At 30.7% G+C, this 20,515-nt stretch overlaps 4 protein-coding genes across 8 annotated transcripts; 3 read left to right on the plus strand and 1 right to left on the minus strand.

Annotated features, from left to right (window-relative positions):
- Positions 1–1,842: 1,842 nt before the first annotated feature.
- On the plus strand, positions 1,843–3,933 carry LOC132719221 (uncharacterized). Its single transcript, XM_060702976.1, has 5 exons — positions 1,843–1,994; positions 2,355–2,447; positions 2,548–2,600; positions 2,996–3,056; positions 3,743–3,933. The coding sequence occupies exons 1-5, from the start codon at positions 1,946–1,948 to the stop codon at positions 3,892–3,894; spliced, it is 408 nt and encodes a 135-aa protein (XP_060558959.1). The 5' UTR covers positions 1,843–1,945; the 3' UTR covers positions 3,895–3,933.
- Positions 3,934–4,840: 907 nt separating this feature from the next.
- Positions 4,841–8,718, plus strand: LOC132719222 (uncharacterized). The gene is made up of 5 exons (XM_060702977.1): positions 4,841–5,206; positions 5,828–5,970; positions 6,302–6,419; positions 7,058–7,198; positions 7,682–8,718. Exons 1-5 carry the CDS (start codon positions 5,167–5,169, stop codon positions 7,840–7,842), a joined length of 603 nt encoding a protein of 200 aa, XP_060558960.1. The 5' UTR covers positions 4,841–5,166; the 3' UTR covers positions 7,843–8,718.
- Positions 8,719–10,378: 1,660 nt separating this feature from the next.
- LOC132719223 (baculoviral IAP repeat-containing protein 7-like) lies at positions 10,379–13,169 on the minus strand. Of its 2 annotated transcripts, XM_060702978.1 has the most exons (6): positions 13,032–13,164; positions 12,366–12,591; positions 11,765–11,955; positions 11,295–11,418; positions 10,888–11,028; positions 10,383–10,721 (listed from the first exon to the last, which is right to left on the minus strand). In XM_060702978.1, exons 2-6 carry the CDS (start codon positions 12,556–12,558, stop codon positions 10,501–10,503), a joined length of 870 nt encoding a protein of 289 aa, XP_060558961.1. In that variant the 5' UTR covers positions 12,559–12,591; positions 13,032–13,164; the 3' UTR covers positions 10,383–10,500. The 2 variants fall into 2 exon arrangements, with proteins under 2 accessions (XP_060558962.1, XP_060558961.1); XM_060702979.1 differs by lacking the exon at positions 10,888–11,028 and having other exon boundaries at positions 10,379–10,721; positions 13,032–13,169.
- Positions 13,170–13,940: 771 nt separating this feature from the next.
- On the plus strand, positions 13,941–18,947 carry LOC132719224 (uncharacterized). 4 transcript variants are annotated; one of them, XR_009624185.1, is made up of 6 exons: positions 13,941–14,093; positions 15,033–15,192; positions 15,437–15,537; positions 16,772–16,901; positions 17,254–17,394; positions 18,163–18,936. XR_009624185.1 is itself a non-coding variant. In XM_060702980.1 (5 exons), exons 2-5 carry the CDS (start codon positions 15,154–15,156, stop codon positions 18,396–18,398), a joined length of 546 nt encoding a protein of 181 aa, XP_060558963.1. In that variant the 5' UTR covers positions 13,941–14,093; positions 15,033–15,153; the 3' UTR covers positions 18,399–18,944. The 4 variants fall into 4 exon arrangements, 3 of the variants coding, with proteins under 3 accessions (XP_060558963.1, XP_060558965.1, XP_060558964.1); XM_060702980.1 differs by lacking the exon at positions 15,437–15,537 and having other exon boundaries at positions 18,163–18,944; XM_060702982.1 differs by lacking the exons at positions 15,437–15,537; positions 18,163–18,936 and adding an exon at positions 17,689–18,127.
- The last annotated feature ends 1,568 nt before the right edge of the window (positions 18,948–20,515 follow it).

The raw sequence follows: 20,515 nt of genomic DNA on the forward strand, positions 1-20,515 counted from the left end.
TCGTGCATTTAAATCTCCACAGATAATAAGTTCTGCATTGGCATCTTGCATCAAATTAATAATAATGTCTTCTAACATATCAATACCTTTCCGACTTCTCCCACTATAAAATTGGGAAGATATCGGAGGTAAATATATAAAGCCCATAATTATACTCTTTTCATATTTACAAACATTCTCATCTAATTTTAGGAACACACCAAAATCACAATAATGAAAGACTCGTGTCACATTCTTGCTAAATGATTTTCTAATAAAAACAACAATACCAGCCATTGCTCTTCCTGCTAATGCATGTTTTATACCTGATACAATATATAAATCATATTCTGGTAAAAAGGATTCAACATGTGATTGGTCAGTTAGTCAAGTTTCTAAAAATACAACTATATCGTATTGATGTAAAAAAGTTTTAAGTTCAGTATCAAATGTCTTATTACAAAAACCTTCTATATTCCAACATAAACAGTTCAAAGATATGTCATTGTATGAGCCTCGGCCATTATCCTATATATAAGAAACTTCATTTAAACTCTCTGTATCAGTCAACTCGTTGTTCTCAGTAGTCATATTAGTTTGAATGTTTCGCATAGATAGGTTCCCAATATCGACTCTGGTTTCAGTTACGTCCCTTCTTTTCCCTACTCTGAAGATACGATCACCATTTTCATTTTCAGATTGACTCGATTTTGTATTTTTGCCACTATTTTCAAACAATCTCAATTGACCTTTATAAAAATAACCCATTTTCCCCTCGCTTTTAAGTTTATTCAGTTTTTGCCTTTGCCTTCTCGTCAAGTCATCACTAATTCTGATCCCATTGTTCCGTAGTATATCTCTTCCTTTGAAAATTTTAAACTTATCATCATCAAATCTAAAAGTGACTAGCACCATGCGACAAATTCCTTCCGCTTTATTACCCTGTCTTGAAACAAATTTCAAATCATCAGGTATCCACGATTCATCAGGACTTGCAACATTAAGCACTTCTTTAATAACTTTTGATTTCAGACTACCAATAGATTCACTGTTGGTTTCGCTTAAACCAAAAATTCTTAAATTGCTCTTCTTTGCTTCGTGTTCAAGATAATCAATGTCATTACCAATTTCTTCAAACTCTTCCATTTTCCGATCAATTTTATCACTAAGGTATTCAACATCTAACTGTAGATTTTCTCTGGTTTCTCTCAAAAAATCGACTTCACCTTTTAATTTCGACACTTCTTTTTCATACTCACTGTGATACCGTTTAAGTTTAGATAATTCTTTTTTATTTTCGATACATTCAATTTTTGTTAAAGCTACATCAGATTTAATTGACAACATTTCTGACTTAACATCATGCAGCTCTCTCATTAAACGATGATCAAGTGCACTAATGGCTTCTAGTATTCTCGTCTCACTGTCATCAGAAACTGGACCAGGGTTTGATTCAATGTCACCAGAAATCAGTAATAGTTTTCTCTGTATACCTGGGAATAGTGGCCAAAATGTGAATGGACTGGAGTATGTGCCAAAATCAACTGGCCAAGGAAGAATATTTCCATATATAAGATTTTGAATTTTCTGTGAGTCCACAATAATTTGATCTTCTAGCAGTGGACAATTTTCATCCGTGTTGATATAACTATTAAATACCGATAGCACCAAATTTACACACCATAGACATGTAAGAATAACAGTTAAGGTTGCAAATATTCTGTAATGTTTATCAGAACTTGATGAAGTAGTGTATGGCCTATATCGCTCCTTTTTCAATACTTGCTTGTGACCAGGTTGATATAAACCAATACGTTCTCTATATGTAATTAAATCAACACCCATACTTGTATATATGTTAAAGCTGAGTACATGTTTGGAATTTCCATATCATGTCTTTGTAATGATAATTGATTAAGCATATGCGATTGGAAACATTTATATCATACCTGTAACTCAATTTTTTATGGTTTTATATCATAAATATGTTGCTCAAATGAGGATTTATCAATATTGTAAGTTCCAAAAGCATTATTTGTAAATATATTACCGAATTTATATCTCATTTAAATAGGGAGGCAATTAGAAACTTATTTTCTATAAAGTCTAAGTCAAATTTTCCAACATAAAATGAATGCATATATTTTAATAATTACATATATTATGTACAAATATTAGCAGTACATTTTTTACATATTCTTCGGTGTTCGAAAACTCTTTTAGAAGCATAATTATAAACATATATAAAATTTCACTTTAGTGTGGTAATAACATTAATTACAACATAGGCTCTTTAATCAATTTGGAAATATGTTTGAAATATTGAATATTTTTAGGGTTACAAAATAATACATTTTTATGGTGTATGATTACAGGTGGAGAACTCGTTCACATAGAGCATATCCTTAAATCCCTGAAACTAAGTAAACTAGATGATGCAAAGAAAAAAGACATTTCTAAGGCGAAAGGTAAAACATTTATATCTTTCCATGTGGCGCATAATTGTCTCTCGAATTCGCACATTAACACCCAATTGAAATAAGAATAATATATTCTTTTCCCTTACAGGAGAAAAGCGGCGTCAGAGATGTGCATGTTGTCAACAAAGACGCAGGGAAAAGGTATAATAAACATAACTAGGAAGCGCAATGCTCAATTAGATAGTTAAAATAGTCATTAAAATATCAGAAATCATAATGAGACACATTCATTTACATGCTATGCTGCCTTTTAATTGATGCCAATAGTCCATGGAGGCAGATAATTTACTAAAATATGTAGAATCAGTTCTATGAGTGGACTTGATCATAAGTTATAACTAGATCTGTTATTTACACAGTGCAATAGTCTCATCAAAGCTGACATTCACTTGACTGAAATACTAGTTGAATTGTAACACAAATCGATCGATTGCATTTGAGGATGTAACACTGTAACTTTCACTGATAGGATAAAAATCTTCTCGAACAGGATGACCTTTTTACACTGACTTTAATCATTTTCTTTATAAATTTAGAAATTACGACGAGAAAGCATCCGAACACCCGCCAATTTCTTACAGAGATTTATCCTTAAAGGTGACAACTTTTAATGCATTTGTCGTTTTATATGTATGCTTATGTTATCTTTACTCGTTTTTTATACAACAAAATCTTAGCAATTAATCTTAAAATTATTTACTTTTAAAATAGACATTAAATAATTGATCCATTTAAATGTTGTCTTTATATGCATGTAGTGTGTGTAGTGTGACGATTATTGAAGATTGCAGGCCAGTACTTATTAATCATGAAGGGAAAGATCACGATTTTCGTATATGTAGAAACTAACGGTTATGATTAATTCAATATTCCAATAAACGATATCCGGAATTCGGCAAAGTGGCTTTTTTCAGCTAATCTGTAGGTACAAACTAACTTTTACCGTTATAGCTTCACGGTGCACTATCCCTCACAAAATATAAGTCAACCTGTTTTAACTGTAAAAGTTTGTTTGTACCTACGTTATAACAAATATTCTAAATTCCGGAGTTAGTCTATTTAATAAATTTTACTGAAATAATGCACGGAAGGGCAGCTGAGGTCTTCCTGGATCGTCATATGACCTATACTGTGTTGTTGCGACGTAAAACGTACTAACAACAACAACTAACAAATATATGGTTACATTCTAACGAAAAGATGTCACATACATGTATCTTTACGTGTTGTTAACATATTTTTTTATAAAATGCTATATAAGAAAACAACTGTATTTATTGTAGGAAAATGTGACGGGCCTCATGTATGTTATAAGTGTGGCAGTGGAGATGATGTGTATGTGTCGATGTGCTGTTGTATAATCATGTGTAATGCATGTGTTGCTGGCGACGAATGTCCTAATTGTACAAAAATGGCTTCTGTCAACATGAATTAAAATGTTTCATTTCCTTGAAAAATAAAAGATTAAAGCAAATAAATGCGATACTTTGTTATATTTTTTATTATCTACTTCTGTCAAACTACTAAAAGTGATATTATGTTCAGGTTTTCCGTTGTCAAGTTGAGCTGAACTAGCTATATGTTTTAAAAGGTCGCCTACTATACCAATAATTGATAAAGACAATCGATTACGATCATAAAATATAAAAGCCACCTACATACATGTATTTAAAGTCTGCCCACTCATGTTTTACCAATAAATAAACATTTATATAGATAGTACCGTAGGTCACGAAAGTTATTGATTTTTAAACTACTATAACAAAATATAAAGTTAGTATGACTTATTGTGACTTTTTCCTGTACACTCCCCGTTTACTTTTGAATTGGAATTAGTGTCACTTACACTAGTTTAAAAAACATGGTACAACCGCCAATATTTCATATACCTCATGACATAACAACTGATGTTTACCTAAATTACTTTTCGAATATCATTGTTGTCACCTAATATAGTAATTTGTATCTAATAATTATAAAAGTAATTTTTAATACTTTACTTTGTTGAGTCTCGTACATACATTATGACACCGTTATAAGGTTTAAATTACTATATGAAATGTAAGAATATATATCAAAAGAAAGGTGTATATTTCATACAATAAAGTACATTGCCTTATATTTCTATTTTATAAATAGTTTGTACAACAAAATCAGTGCATTATAACTAAATGTAATTTTTATTATTACACAGTAATCGAATGTTAACCATTTGTACAGAAATGGTCTTCCATAACCGACATAAGTAATGACGTGATTATTTCCCTTTAGAGTACGCTTTACCTGTGACGTAGTAGAACAAATCTATGAATAGAATTTATAAATTACCGCTTAGTTAAACTAGTTTATAAGGTAGAATATCCTATCATTTTCTAACACGTTGCAAATATTGACCATGACTTGCACATATATATCGTCAAATTTTGTCACATTGTCATTCGCTGCGTTTTCCTATAAAATATATAAATCATAAACAAAAAGATAATGTTTTATAATAGGAGTCTATTCACTTAAATTAAAACATTTACAAAAGATTATGTTTTAAAAATAGTTAATTGATTGACATTAATTTAAATTAAAAACATTACTCCACATTAAAAAATCTAAAAATTGTTTCCGAATTAAAAATCATTAATTAAGCGGATTTAAAAAGTGTCACCAGATTCGAACCGAAAGAAGTTAATAAATTGTATAATAATATATAAATATGTCGACGGACTATCAAAAGCATGCAATTGTAACTGAAGGTAAGTGTATTCTACAAAATGATAAGAATAAAGTATTTATTTCGATAAATGATAGAGTTATAATATAATTCCTTTGTTTAAACTATTTGAACTTAAATGCGCTACTTTTTTGTTTAATTAATGTACTTTTTATATCATCAGTAAATATATTAAATAAGACGTCAAGTAGATATATATGCAGCAAGCGGGAAAATTTAAGTCTTGTTTCTTTTTTTTTTTTCTTTTTTTTATTTGGTTCAATTAAAATTATACAGTTCTGATGATCAACATGTCCCCGAGCGTCATGGAATTAAAAAAAAAGTTTAACACAATGATACTTCCATGTTTAAATATAGTATTCTTTTTATTTTTATAATTTTTTATTATTTACCAATAATATAACTTGCCAATGCGCCAGTCTATATCCTAAAGCAGTGGAATATCCTCTGCTATTAAAAGGGCCGAACAGTTTCGATTGAGGAAATTAGGGTATAATCAGCGCAATTCGTTTAATTACCGTAATGCATTTTCAATCGAGTATTGTATCGACGATATATAGAAATTATTTTAACCCCAATGGATTATTTTGGAGCGTCTTTTATGTGCATCATCAACATATACTTAAATCCAGTGTTATTACAGAACAAGGGGATAAGGAGGACGTTCCTTTGTCACACGGCAGGAATAAATCAAAACAGTTTACAAGGAGAATAGACATAGTGTCTTTTCAGAGCACACCACATATGGTTGTCACATCATCAGATAGGAGTATGGTCATTGGAAAGGTAAATTTATTTTTAATTTGCCATTTTTATTATCTTAAACTTGAACTTGTAAATTATGGTTACTAAGGTAAGTAATCTATCTTTGAGGCAAACCAATTACAAAGAGGAATATCTTTTATTATGATATTATATATTTTACACCCATTCAGTGGGTTCAAAGCTGTAAATCAATTTCTTTACTTTTAATGTTCTAACATATTTAAAGTATGTGTTTACAGGAATTTCCAACATTTTAAGGTATCGCTTACTCTTATTTATCAAAGTCAAGCTCTTCTGTTTTTAATTCCATTTATTATTACATAATTCTGTAGTTTTTTCTTCTTTTTGACAGCAACATGGACTAGATGTAGATTACCTACTGGACAGTATTCCCGCTCAAAGCTGCCTGACTATGGATTTCCCGAAGGAAAATGTGAAACTTGCCATCGACATTTACATTACAAGAAAAGGTAAGTAATATAAAAAAATCAGTGGTGAAAGTCCTTTCATAGATGATGGAAGATTAAGAGATATTTTTTTGATGAAAGGAAACATCAGATTATTGTGACATGACATTTGCCATACGTAAATAGGATAATGATAATTAAATTACATGTATCTTTAAACTTTATGATAGTCTCACCTCGAACAAAATATAGTGCAAAGCAAAAACATTTCAGTAGTAAAAGGTTTTTGTTTACCTCCTTTTGTCGATATCGTAGAAAATTTTGTTTTGTCTCAAACTTTATGTCAAAAATTGGCATATATGCAAAGAAACTGTATATTTTTGACAGGTATTTGAAGTCACAGTCTTTAAACTCCGCATTGCCGTATGCCTTGCTGTGTACGTCGAAAAACGTCGTCTGATGAATTTTGCGCAAGGGTTTGCGAAAAAATACCGGTACTTTCGTGTGCATATGTAAAGGACCAATGTGATCCTTTTCTACTGGGTAAATATAAGCATCCAAAATGCAGTAAAGCCTATATATCAACATATAAACGTGCCCTTTACCTGTATATGCGAAGCACACTTTTACATATTAGTCACTATTCAAAACCAATACTTAAATGATTAGCATAAGCTTAAATTTATCACCTTCCTTTTAAGGTAATGTTTATTTCAAGGCGAAAGATTTGTGTGAAATCTTGTTTGAAATTGAGGAAAATCCAGACAAATTTAGAACACGTTTAACAGCTATGAAAGAACTGAAAACAGATACAATTCAGTGCGAGGAAGAAGGAAATACGAGTAAGTTGCTGAGAAAAACGTAACTGTCCCTAACATTATGTCCATGATATTAATTTTGTAGAAATGTTTTATTATGAACAGAACAGCTGGTGCTGTAGGTTTAAACATTATGTTTATGTGATTTACATCAATATCAATACGAGGAAGGTAAGAGAGACTTGAATCTTGAGAAATGAACTTTCCATGATTGTATTATAAGTGCCTCGGTGAAGGAAGTGTTTCAGACTGTACATCCTCATAAGTACACATCAGAACACAATTTAGAAGCTGTAAATGTTTTATAACCAAAACAATTTCATTTCCAAAAGGAAAATAAATACTGTTTTAACATCGTTAATTTTTTCTTGATGTAAAATCTTTACAACATAATGTTGAATACACTAATAAGTAAATTAAAGATCATTCTTGTCAAATACGCTGTAAAATTTCCATAGCCTGATACTTTTATAAACGATTTGATTTCTTACTTGTTGTGTGTTGCAGATGTTGACGAAATATCACGGGAAGAACATTTCACATATGAACAGACCTTGACTTGCCCGATATGTATACAAGAAGAGGAAACTATGTTATTATACGCATATCAACATTTCATGTGTTGCCAGTACTGCAGTTTGGGTTTTTATGAAGAACATGGCTATTAGTTTTTTCCATATATTTGTGCATACCTACGTCGATAACTACAGGGGAACAATATGATTTATCCATGACTGAAGAGAAGGGTCCCAAATTTGTATAAAAACATTCCCATGTTCATATATTTTTATCTAAAAATGAGTCCGATTTTTATGACTGAAAAAACAAAAACATACTAGTTTTTCAAAAACGAACCCCAACATATATTTTTATCTAAAAAGAGTCCGATTTTTATTACTGAACAAAAGCATACTAGTTTTTCAAAAACGAATCCTATACTGTTGTAAGGTCGAAAAGTGTGTCCGAAAATTATAACTGAAATTAAAGTCCCATCTATATGCCTGAAAAAAAGTGTCCACTATTTACCGTTAGAAGTAAGTCCAAAAAATTATTTGGAAAAAAAGCAAGCCTCTGAGTCATGTTTGAAAGAGAGTCGCATATATGTTTGTATCCTTTGCCCATCTGTCAAATTACTAAATGTGTTGATATTATGTTATGAATTATTTATTCAAAGTGTGTTTTAATGTATACACATTCGTATTACATAAGACATGTTAGTATTTTTAAGCATGTTGCTCAAATGTTCAATATTTTGAAATCACTGCCTGATTTTTGTTGCAGTTTTATTATATTATGTCATTATTTACATTCTATTTTATTTTCCTGTATTCGACAGTACTAGATCCAGTGTTAACTGCTTTGGATACAGTCACAAAAACAATAGTGCTAAATTTTGATTCATTTTAGGACCAGTCATATCTGTTAAAGTATGAGTGACATAGAATGAATAAATGTGTATTTTACTTTCATAGCTAATGTATTTCTTGTGTATGTCTTCAACTTTCTTTTTAATTTCCCAGATATTAAAGAAGCGTGTCTCCTAACTTGTTTATTGTTATTATCTTTTTTCAATGAAAAAAAAACATTATGTGTAATAATATTGCCAAAAGTGCAATCTTAGTGATGAGCCCCTGTCTATGACACTTAATGTCCACGAAAAATTATTTATAAGTCGTCAACATAAATCTGTAAATCCGTTCAAAATGTAACAGAAGTGTGGTGAATAAAATGGGATATTGCGTCAAAATTCAGAAAAGCTCTCACCTGGATTAAGAAAATGTATACATAAAAATTATGAAATAAAAAGGAAACGAAGTTTCAACTCCACTTAAAAGTCAAATACTATTGGAAATAACATGAAGATACCATTGCAAATACCTTTTAAAGTTATTTTCTTGAATTTGTCATTAATGTATGCCTACAGGTTTCCTATTTCAGGCATGTAGTAACAAAAATCTGTGGGTCCATGATTAGATAATTGAGCCGCGTCATGACAAAACCAACATAGTGCGTTTTCGACCAGCTATCAGTCCAGTTTCTCTACTTGCAATAGAGTTGGTAAGCGAACAGCATGGGTCCTGATCAGACTGCGCGGATGCGCAGGCTGGTCTGGATCCATGCTGGTCGCAAATGCACTATGTTGGTTTTGTCATGACGCGGCTCAATTTAAGTCTTGCATTTGATTACAAGAACTCATCCAGATCCGATCTTGAATATAAAGAAACAGAAGAATGTGAAGCAAGGTTGTCCAACTTGTATAAAAGCCTCAAGAATCTTTGCGTGTCTCGAATTGATATTAACTTTTAAAAAAAGAAATAACTTAGTTTTAAGCACCCCATATTTAAGTAAGCTTTTATAGACAGGTTATAAATAAATGTAAAAGATTTATATCCCAAGTCTGTCTAAATGATAAAGTACGGTTTGACTGCAAAAAAAAATGTGTGTTATTTTTCTTCAATTCACTTTTTATTTCAGTCTGTATTTGACACAGGTTAAAATCGGAGAAAATAAAGATATTTTATTGATTATTCTAAACCACCGAGATATACCTTTTGTCCAAACGTGTATATGTCTTCTTAAGGTAAAAGGCTACTTACATATGCTTGCCTGATGGTGAGGATAAATAAATCAAACATGCATACAACCTGGGTACATAATTTCAAGCAATTTTGAATAATTGCTTTTAGTCTTATTAGGTAAAATACTACAGTGATCGTTTTCAGGGCAAATAGTTTGAAACATTTAATATGCTTTGACGTCACCGCTAAATGACGTTGTGACAATGTTCGGACTGCGCAGTAAACGCATAATTCTTATTTACTATGCATGTTCTGGCCATAATGTGTTAAATTGTTAAAATTTCGTTTCCTTGTAAAGAGTATATATCACGCATTAATTATAGTGTTTGTTATATGGAGTTTTGATAAATAGTATTGAATTTATGGCTCATTTCGCGTACTTCTGGATGCTCTGACATAAATAGCGTTTTTGTTGTTGTCCTGATTTTTCTTCTTTTTTTTTTCTTCTTTTTTTTCAGCCTTCTTATACAAAATTTCCATGTTAATATATTCAAACAGTTTTGATTACTACCGCTTACCGGATAAAACATAATATTGCGCATGACGATGAGGTTCTAAGTACAATTCAAACTAATGGCCTATCTTGTCCTACTATCTGAACAACAATTAACGATGAACAACGATTAACATTCTTTTTTTTTTCTTTATTGGCATAATTTATATTAACATGAAGACAAATTTAATTCGAAAGACAATGTAGTTTTAGCAAAACAAGTAATGTACATATGTACATATATCTTATTGCATCTAATTCATTTTGGCACTCGAGACAGCAAAGAATGTTTTAACATGTCCGTTGATTTGTTTTCTGCAGACAGGACATTTAACAAGAGCTGGTGCACATTGAGGGCAGCACACCATATGACCACAAGGCAGAAAGAGTACATCTGATTTCTTGTCAAGGCATATCTTGCACATACGATTTTCTTTAAGTCTTTGGTTCTCCTCCAGCAATGAGTCCAAGGGTTCTGAAAATATGTTTAACAAATATATTATAACTAGAATAGACATATAGACATGTTTAATAGTTTGTGTGTTTTTGAAGCAGTTAATTAAGTAACAATGTGTTACTATACTGACAATAGACAGTTAAGATAAGAAGACACCATGCCATTAAAACAAAGCAAAAGTTACCAATTTCTTCATTCGTAATACAATTATCGGTTTCATTCTTGTTGTCTTCTTTTTGATATTCAGCTGCTACAGACAAATTCGGATCGTCTTCGAGTGCAAAAAGTATTTCACACAAATCTTTGCCTTTGAAGTCATCTTTTCCTGTTGATGGATAAATGTTCAATTAAGTTACCCAAGTAATAGTTAACGGTATGTACAAAATCTCGGAGTGCATTTGAATTATCTTTACATCAAAAGTAATTATATATTTTGCTTCTCACAATCACTTGCTGTGATTGCTGCAAAACAACCACATTTTCAAATATGTAACTTAACGAATAATTTCCATATTTGCATAGTACAATTCTTTAACACTTTTGTGTATATAATATGTAATAGTACAAGGTCGTGTAGGTTAAAGTAACTACCATTAGTTTTCATGTATATCGCGATAGATTTTTCGACCATACTTTCTGTAAACCCCATTTGTAGACAGCTCTGAGCAGCATCACTATCCAAATAATTTGTTGATGTTAAAGATGATGTATTAGTCTGAAATAAAACACAGAAATATCAGATCTATATTACATTCCAGGTGACTTATATGATTTCTAATTAGTAACCCTTGTCAGTTTTATTGTACTTGCTTTTTAATACAGGAAACTCAAACAGTTGATTCTACATTATAAAAACATATTCATGACAAGCAATCTTGTGGAATTATTGGAATTATCTGTTGCTTAATTAGAAATAGAAGAAAATGTATAAAAATGACAGATTATAAGCATAAGTTAAGGTATGTTTTACACATTTCGAATTTAAAAAAATGTCCACGCAATTTAGATTTATTTTTATTTTTAATATAAAGTCGTCGTAATATTTTCTGAAAAGCTCTTACCTTATTAACTTGTCCGTCTTCATCCGTTTTCTCACCTCGTCTAAGTTTATCTATGTAATCTTTGCCTTTCACCAACAGAATGTGAGGACAGTTGGGATACCATTTAGCATGCTCCTCCATAGGTATATCTCCCTGCTCCCAATTTTTCAACCCACCACCGCAAAAATAACATCTTACACTGTCACCAACGCCTTTAGAAAAAATAGTTATAACATAGATTGTTCTTTCTGTCATTGTTTGAAATCTCTAGTATATTTATTTTATGCATGATGAATATATAAATGACAGTTCAAAAAATGTATGACGTCAGAAACATGAGTTTTCGTGTTAATTGATGAACACTGCTTAAGCCGGTGCTAGGGGGCGTGAACGGTAACTTGCACTTTCCATTACCGTCCATGAACAGGCTCAATCAAACCGGGCCTGCAACATTTTCAGTTTGTTTTTCTGTGCATTCCTTAGAGATTCTTTATTTCTCTCCAAATTACCTGTACGGAAGGGCGCATGAGGTCTTCATCCAACAGTTAAGCTGGAACATGGCCGTATGACCTATACAGTGCCGGTGTGACGTTAAATCCAATCAATCTAAAATACAAATTACCTGTGTATACCAATCCTGCCTCCACTAGATCTGTCTTCTTAACTGGAATATATTCTTCCCATGTCTCAAACGACTCTAAACGTTTAGATGATACTGCGTATTGTGGAAACTTTGGCTTTTCCACGTTGATGCCAAGTGCAGTGGGTGTTGGACGTGGTTTATTGTTAATGCCATTTGTTTCATTCTTAGACATAGTATATACATGTTAAACACATGCACGAAAGCTCTGAAAGGAAATGTACAAAGTAACAGTCATTTCGATTACTTCAACAATAACAAATGAATTACCTGAACTCGAACCCTTGACCTGGAATCTGACATCGGAATCAGCAAATCTACCAACGAAGCTACACATCGATAAATATCATACAAAATGTTATACAGTTTTAGCCGTGTGAATGAAGAGTATGTACATTTGTACAATATTAATATTACTCATATTTAAATTGACATAATACAACAAAGTTTTAGATAACATCATTTGAGATAAAAACAAAATCTTCAATAAATATACCCTTTTTTACAAGATCATGTACGAACGTTTTTAATAAAACATTATATATGCAATAATTGAAAACATAGTTTTGCTAAATAGTTCACAAAAGGAATTCTAAAAATTTCTTTTAAGTTATATACAAACTATAAAATAAATAGTTTTCTTCCTACTTATTCCAAAGATTGTAACCGTCTCATTTATTCTACAGATCGCAGTGTCATTAAATAGATTGTTCAGAAATATTCAACGCAATAAATGATTTCAACGGAATTGAAAATTCTGGTATTCTTCCTATAATTGCATAGGCAGAAAAGATAAACGCGGTAAACCATCCTTAAAATCAAATACCAAAGGGCTATTTACCATGAATAATAGTTACCTGGTGGGTGATACAAAGGTGAATAAGTATAAGTAAAAATAAAGCATTTATAATTATATCTAGTTTCAGAGTAATCATTTTACGTCGTAGGTTTAGCTATAATAATTATTTATAACATATACGTACATTACAACGGCATGTTGTATTTTTTGTAAAATCTTAAATAAATATTATTTACTGCTGTATTTCCATATCCTTAATCATTATTTTTTATTTTAATGAGTGGGCGAGTTGACGATTTAAAGCGCACATAAATGATTTAATATTATAATATATTCTTTTAATACTAACATTAAATGACATTTTACTTCTACATTTAGATATTTTTTATCTTTATCATTTAAAAAATGCGTCTCTTAAATAAAGCGTAAAGTAATAAGACTTTTAAAAAAGGATGTAAATTGTATTTAAATATACTCCAATCTTCCTGTTTATAAACACACAGTTGCGTTATGACTGTGTCACATGTAACTTAATTTTATTCTATCTACTTATATCTCTATAATGGTAACAATAAGAGTAACATAAGTAAAGATGCCATCATTCAATCATTTATAACTAATAATGAGTCATAAAAAAGAAAAAAATACAAGTCTCATATTATCTAAATGACTTTTAAGTTATTTAAAGTTTTACGTAGATGTAATTTTCCCGTGACTTGCTATTTTTAGAAAATTAGAAAATTACTAATTTTAGCAACTGACGTTTAAAAGCTATATATAGATAGACGCAATGCATAAATAAGAAAGATGTTGTATTTTACAAAATATAAACATTCGTCTTTTACTCAATGTAGACTAATTTGTATAAATACCATTTACCAAGCAGATGAATTAATATTATAGCGATACAGGTACTTTATTTGTTTTTAAGTCCACGCGTTCTATTTCGTTAGTCAATAAACAAGGTCACGTCAATTTACAATTTTTTCAAATGTATGGAAGACCGTTTATGTAAAAATTGAGATAGGTATACGTTTTGTTTTTGCTTGCTTTTAGGACAAAGTCTTAGTAGGTATTAATTAAACGTTTTTGAAAATCCAAATTTTAAACTTAGTATTTAAAACTTAATCATTATTTCTACATCTGATATGTTTACTAGTCCAAAATATTTTGATAACATGAATATCTGTAGATGAAATCAATATGAGTGAATGTACATTTTACATTATTTTTTGATTTTGTTGAAAAGAAGAAAATAATTTTCAATGGAAGAAGCCCTTGCCGTAAAAAGCTTTCTAAACAGCTCGGGTTTGGGCAGAGTGAGATCCGTTGACTTGATTAATAATTTTCTATGAATTGATATTAGGATATATTCTTGCATTGTTCGCCACACATGCAAAGAAATTAAACAATGGTCCCTGATAATTTAGTTGTGTCAGCAAATCTATAGACTATGTATTTCCTTACTTCTCACATCTTTCCCTAAAATGACAAATATTCAAGACACTGACAAAAGTGACAAAATATTTAAGACACTGACAAAAAGTGACAAAATATTTATGACACTGACAAATTGCTTGCATGATTTTAATACATATAAAACACCAGATGTCCTGTTCAGATTTATTTTAAGTAATCAGGGTAGCGTAAGAAACAGTAAGAATATCGTAAATTCTTTTGTTTGATTAACAAGTATTTGAGTTTATCTCACTGTATTAAGGAGATCCCTAGAATGATAATTTAGGACAAAATATAGTGAACTTTGTCAGTTTGACACACTGATATATCGAAATGTAAAATAACGTAACATCTTAATTACTAATTCTTTTAATTCATTTGTTATGATTCAGGTCCAGGTGGTAGAGTGCAATTCGGTGGCAAGAGAAAGAGGCTTGAAAACACCTGTTTTCGAAAATACGGATAACAGTTCACGTTATTTTGCTTTTAGACAAACAGACCGTTGACTTACAAATGCAGTGTAACCAAGACGTACCTAAACATCAAGAAATGGTAAGACGATTGTTTGTTACTGATGAGTCATGTGATATTTATGTGACATGCTTGGATATATCAACTTTGGGATCATAGTATTACTATGCAACGTATTTTATTATTCATGCTATTGCACATTGAAACTCCAAGCAATGCCTTTAGTAGGTAATTGGTTTACTTGCTTGATATTTATTACTATTATTCGGACAAATATTTTTACGTTTTATGACGAAGGTTTTACAAATGTTATTATATTTTTCAGACATTTAAGTATTGGCGATAACAAACCGATTAATTGGACAAAATGAGTGACGAATGACCTTGACCTTCGTTGCAATGTTTAAAGAACAATCTTAGTAATAGGTAGTAGCCTTATATTCCATGATCAATCATTTCCTTGACCTATTTTAAAACATGCTGATTAGATAAAAAAAATGAAAACAGTGCAAAAATGTTGAATATAATAATATTGTCAATGAAGTTTTTTTTTTATAAAATAAAGTTTAAAATATAAAAAACAGTCGTGGATAATGATATTGTCCCTGTTGAAATAACTATGATATACAGACATGCACCTATTTCATTTGACCATTTATTTCACAGCATCCAAAACTGCGTACGCGTCCGCGTTTTTATGCATTTGTTTCTACATATGGTGAGTTTTAAATAAAAGCATTACCGAGGAGTCCTCATTTCAACTTTCAATATCTTATATTTGTATCTAGAAATCCATTGTTATCCCCCAGTGTTTTTCATTCATTTTAAATGCACTGGAAAACATTCAGTTATCATTGAAAATATGTCATTACTTTTAACGCATGAACATCAAATACCCAATTACATGTGATAAACACGAACTATTAAGTTTAGCCTTATTTCAGCCAAGTAAAGGTATGATATAAATGATTTATTTTTTTAATATTATTTTCATTATGTATCGAAAGGTAACGCACAAAAACGGGAAAAAACCGTGAATTTTTTTTATAAGAGTCAATTATAAGAATTTGCTTCCCTTAAATTGGACGCATAGACTCGACGTCCGTCATATAACTCAATTCGATACTTTTTATTGTTCCTGACTAAATAACCTTTTTTAGATACCTGACAGGTACTATTACATAATTAAGTTTAAGTTATTGATGGCACAAACGAGTAAAGGGTATTAATTTCGCCGTTTAGAACCTGCAAAATAACAAAACTTGAGATGTTTATACACATATAAAACAATCATGCACATCATAAACATTCGCATATGAAGGATCTATGATAAATGATTTAGACTTATAGGAGCAAGTATGCTAAACTAAAATTACATAATATATATAAATCTAAAAACAAAAATAAAATAAAAGATCTTGATAATATTGCATGTGTTTCCTATTAGATTTTTTCAGTTCGAATTTAGACTTGTTTAGATTTTATCTTTCGCCTTGTATATATTTTTAATTTTGAATAGTTCAACTTTTTCCTAAAAAAGTGTTAACATATTCTGCAGCCTGATGAAAATTGGGACTTTATTACGTAATGGTGATAAAGTTATTGTTTTCTTATAGAATTGTATACCTTTCACTCATTGTCTAGAGTTGTTGTTTTACAGATTGTTGAAGAATCTGATCTTCCATCAGAAGTAAACCAACTTGAAAGTGTTGCTGCTCAAAGTTGTTTGGAAATGGATTTTACAACAGAAAATGTATCTAAAGCAATTGATACTTTCTATGAAAGAAATGGTAATTAATTGTAAAGCATATACATGTATCTTTATAGTCTAAAAATGCATACTCTAAACATTTATATGGGGCCTGTAATTGAAGTGGCGAATGGCCTTTCGTAGTTAAGTTGTGACGTGTTTTGATTTAATTTGATTTTATTTTACTATCTCATTAAATGTATGTGTTTATTTGTCGAGAGTGTGTTTATAAGCTTATAGCTTTCTGCACGATTGAACTCAAATCAGACATGTATAAACGAATGTTCCAATTATAAAAAACATCCTTTTGTTAAAGATCAATAAATGAAATGTTTGCATGAACCATAACTTATAAAATATACATTTATTTATTTATTCATTGGTGTATAAAGGTGACTATAACTTCAAAGCAAAAGATTTGTGTGAAATTTTGCTAGAAGAAGAACAACAACATGATAAGTGTGTACCAGACAAAGCGGAGATCACAACTATTTCCGTGCAACCGACCGATGGCCACGATATGGACCATGCAGGTATAATAATTGAAAGTCATTTGTTTTATTAATTTTATCAATTGTGAGTTAAAACGTGACAGTATTTATATCCATATAGAATAGTATGAATTCTATTAACTTTGAATGAAATCATGTCTGTATCTGTCTGTGTTAATATATATTACTTATTGAAAGTACCACTTATGCATTTTGGTTCCAGTTATATAAAAAGGTAAAGTACACGTATCGTAAAAAAGTGTTTTATTTAGCAAACAGATCGGGTGAAAATTATATTTTAAAAAACCTGCCATTACAAATCAACGTGTTCTTCAGGTGACGAGAGTTACGCGACGCTTGATAAAATGGATACCGTGTTCCAAGTTTTTAAATATTTCTCTAAAACAGGGACGTTTCTCTCTGTCGATATTCTTCAGAAATGATAAAGTATGAAAAAAGGGTGTTTGTTCGTTTTATCGTTAAACACCATTTGAACATAGAAATGCATTTGTTTTGGATATTTAAGTCTATTACACAGATATTTCTAAAAATAAAACACAGACACTACATAACTTACATGTACAAGCTATATAAAACTAACATTCATTATGACCTCAAACCTCTTATTATATATTTTCATTATAAATGTTGCTCATATTTTGCCTTAGAGATGATGTTTTTAAAAAAATATTTCGAAATGCCGTTTCATTTTTTCCTTAATTTTGAAAATATGTTTAATATACTAAGATAAGAAAGCCATTCTTCTCCAAAACATTTTTGTCATTAAAGATATATCATTTGCAATTTCAGATTTGAGCTACATCATGTTTGATGAATGTCAAATGTGTAAAATGTGCGATATAGATCATCTGACATTCATAGCATATCATCATTTATACAACTGTCATCAATACTCCCCTTGTCATATCATCTACATGATTATTCTGAAAGGATTTAGAAGAGTTTGGGAGTATTTTATACATTTGCTCATACTCCCACAGCGCATAATTATGCTTTTGGGACGTTTGTGTTGCATTTACATTTGACACCCTCGTACAGCATCAACGAGGGCAATGGTAATTTGTGTTTAACATGTGCTATATAAATATGTTTGAATGCACTCGTAAATTGGTTGGAGTGACTAGTGTATACGGAATGTTTCAAGTACATAAGTAAATGAACAGTATGCTTCGTGTCTAATACAAACAAGCATACGTTTTAATGAAGAATTTATATAATTAAAATTGGTGATTTAGATGTGTTTAATAGATATGTTTGAATGTACTACAGTGACTAGTGTATACATGCTTCAAGTAAATAAGTAAATGAACAGTATGCTCCGTGTTTAATACAAAAAGCATACCTTTGAAGTATAATAAAATATTAATGAATTATTAATATAATTGATAATTTGTTTTTGCTCTCAGCTCTCAGTCACATACATTTTATTGGTAAATGAGAATTTAATTCCCTTTAGGAGTAGAAATCTACAAAAGTAAAAATAGTAAAAGTGTCGGAAAGCAGACTCGAATAGAATGAGTCTGTTCATACAAGATAGTTAGAGGCGCAATGTCTCTCGCGCAACCTAGCACAGGCTTAAACAGTGTATTGTAATGTATGGTCTCAAAAATGATATTAAATAACACTGAGACGAGTAAATTGCAACTTTTGCAGCCGCCACACTGCAATATGTATCAGACTTATTAAACTACAAAATCAATGAACCATGGAAATTGTATTGTAAAATCTAATGATATCAAATTGTGTTTTTTGACTAGAAAGTATTGATACCTGCTGTAGGAAAAGATCCAGACATAAGTTTTATCACACGTGCTTTTTGTTTGTTTTTCTTTGCAATGCAATGATAAAAAAATGATAATCAAATGCTGCCAAACAAAGATATATAAAAATGGAAATGAAAATGAAATGAAATACCGTTGTACACATGTACTCTGATTTTCTTATTGTTCGCCACAAACTGTATGAATGTATTGTTTTAAAACATAAAGAAATGAAATAAGTATTTCATAAAATTCTATTTTCTGCAGCAGACAAATAGTTTAAAGCTAAGAAAATCTTTTTTTAATGAGTACATACATAGTCCGCAAACGTGACATTGCGAAATAAAAATACTGAAATGTTTTTCACATACATGTACTCTCTGAAATAAAAAAATGGACACGTTTTGTTATAAAAAAGGGTTTTCATAGATGGTAAGCTAAAATGTTTTACCCGAGTTTTTCATGTAAACAAGATGATTTTCTTCGTCTGATTGTATTGTCTAGATACGTTTGCTTTAGTTACCATTCTACAAGTCAGTCATGCCAAAATCAAAATTAATCTATGAACTATCATTTGAATAATCGTTGGCAACTGCTTCATTTTGATCAGAAGTATCAATGAACTTTTCAAAACGATCTCATTGTTTATATATACTTGTATCTCTAAAATCTCTCTTTCACTGATGCTTATTAAAAGGTTTTTCATGCTTCTAGTTATATATTTTTATCAAAAAGCTTCTGAAAGTGGAAGAAAATCAATCAATGACCGTATATACAAAATACATGCGTCAGAAAAAAATGAACACATCATATCGTTATATCATTTTAGGAACATGAAGGATAAAAGCCTACTGCTAAATGTGTTATAGACATCAACAATATTGATAAGCATATGTACATTTTCTTGGTTATAAACATCAACACACGAATTTATACATTTTAAATTCAGTTGCATTTATACGAACTACTTAGCAAAAGAAGTATTATTCTTAAGAAAATTGGATTTAGCTGTATGAGAATTGATCATTTACTGCTTGACAATATAATAATTGAGCCGCGCCATGACAAAACCAACATAACGGGTTTGCGACCAGCATGGATCAAGACCAGCTTGCGCATCCGCGCAGTCTGATCAGGATCCATGCTGTTCGCTATCAGTTTCTCTACTTGTTTTAGGGTTTGTAAACAACCAGCATGGATCCTGATCAGACTGCGCAAATGTGCAGACTGGTCTGGATCCATGCTGGTCGCAAACGCATTATGATGGTTTTGTCATGGCGCGGCTAATATGTAAAAGATGTTCATATGTTATTCACAAGCCGGCTGAATCGATTTCACCTATTTTAGAATGCTCTGAAGGTTTAGATTTATTAACTACGCAC

Source organism: Ruditapes philippinarum, unplaced genomic scaffold (genome assembly GCF_026571515.1).
Source record: "Ruditapes philippinarum isolate M1 unplaced genomic scaffold, ASM2657151v2 ctg69_1_1_1_1, whole genome shotgun sequence".
In the NCBI taxonomy this organism is placed as follows: domain Eukaryota; kingdom Metazoa; phylum Mollusca; class Bivalvia; order Venerida; family Veneridae; genus Ruditapes; species Ruditapes philippinarum.

Excerpts from the sequence above, each read along its gene's own strand:
- LOC132719221 (XM_060702976.1), top strand. The coding sequence starts at position 1,946 with ATGGTTTTATATCATAAATATGTTGCTCAAATGAGGATTTATCAATAT. Across the intron at positions 1,995-2,354 it reads AATGAGGATTTATCAATATT|GTGGAGAACTCGTTCACATA; the intron begins GTAAGTTCCAAA and ends GTATGATTACAG. Across the intron at positions 2,601-2,995 it reads AACAAAGACGCAGGGAAAAG|AAATTACGACGAGAAAGCAT; the intron begins GTATAATAAACA and ends TTATAAATTTAG.
- LOC132719222 (XM_060702977.1), top strand. The coding sequence starts at position 5,167 with ATGTCGACGGACTATCAAAAGCATGCAATTGTAACTGAAG. Across the intron at positions 5,207-5,827 it reads GCATGCAATTGTAACTGAAG|AACAAGGGGATAAGGAGGAC; the intron begins GTAAGTGTATTC and ends GTGTTATTACAG. Across the intron at positions 7,199-7,681 it reads CGAGGAAGAAGGAAATACGA|ATGTTGACGAAATATCACGG; the intron begins GTAAGTTGCTGA and ends TGTGTGTTGCAG.
- LOC132719223 (XM_060702978.1), bottom strand. The coding sequence starts at position 12,558 with ATGTCTAAGAATGAAACAAATGGCATTAACAATAAACCACGTCCAACA. Across the intron at positions 11,956-12,365 it reads GGCAGGATTGGTATACACAG|GCGTTGGTGACAGTGTAAGA; the intron begins GTAATTTGTATT and ends TTTTTTCTAAAG. Across the intron at positions 10,722-10,887 it reads TATTACGAATGAAGAAATTG|AACCCTTGGACTCATTGCTG; the intron begins GTAACTTTTGCT and ends ACATATTTTCAG.
- LOC132719224 (XM_060702980.1), top strand. The coding sequence starts at position 15,154 with ATGCAGTGTAACCAAGACGTACCTAAACATCAAGAAATG. Across the intron at positions 15,193-16,771 it reads TACCTAAACATCAAGAAATG|ATTGTTGAAGAATCTGATCT; the intron begins GTAAGACGATTG and ends GTTGTTTTACAG. Across the intron at positions 16,902-17,253 it reads TACTTTCTATGAAAGAAATG|GTGACTATAACTTCAAAGCA; the intron begins GTAATTAATTGT and ends TGGTGTATAAAG.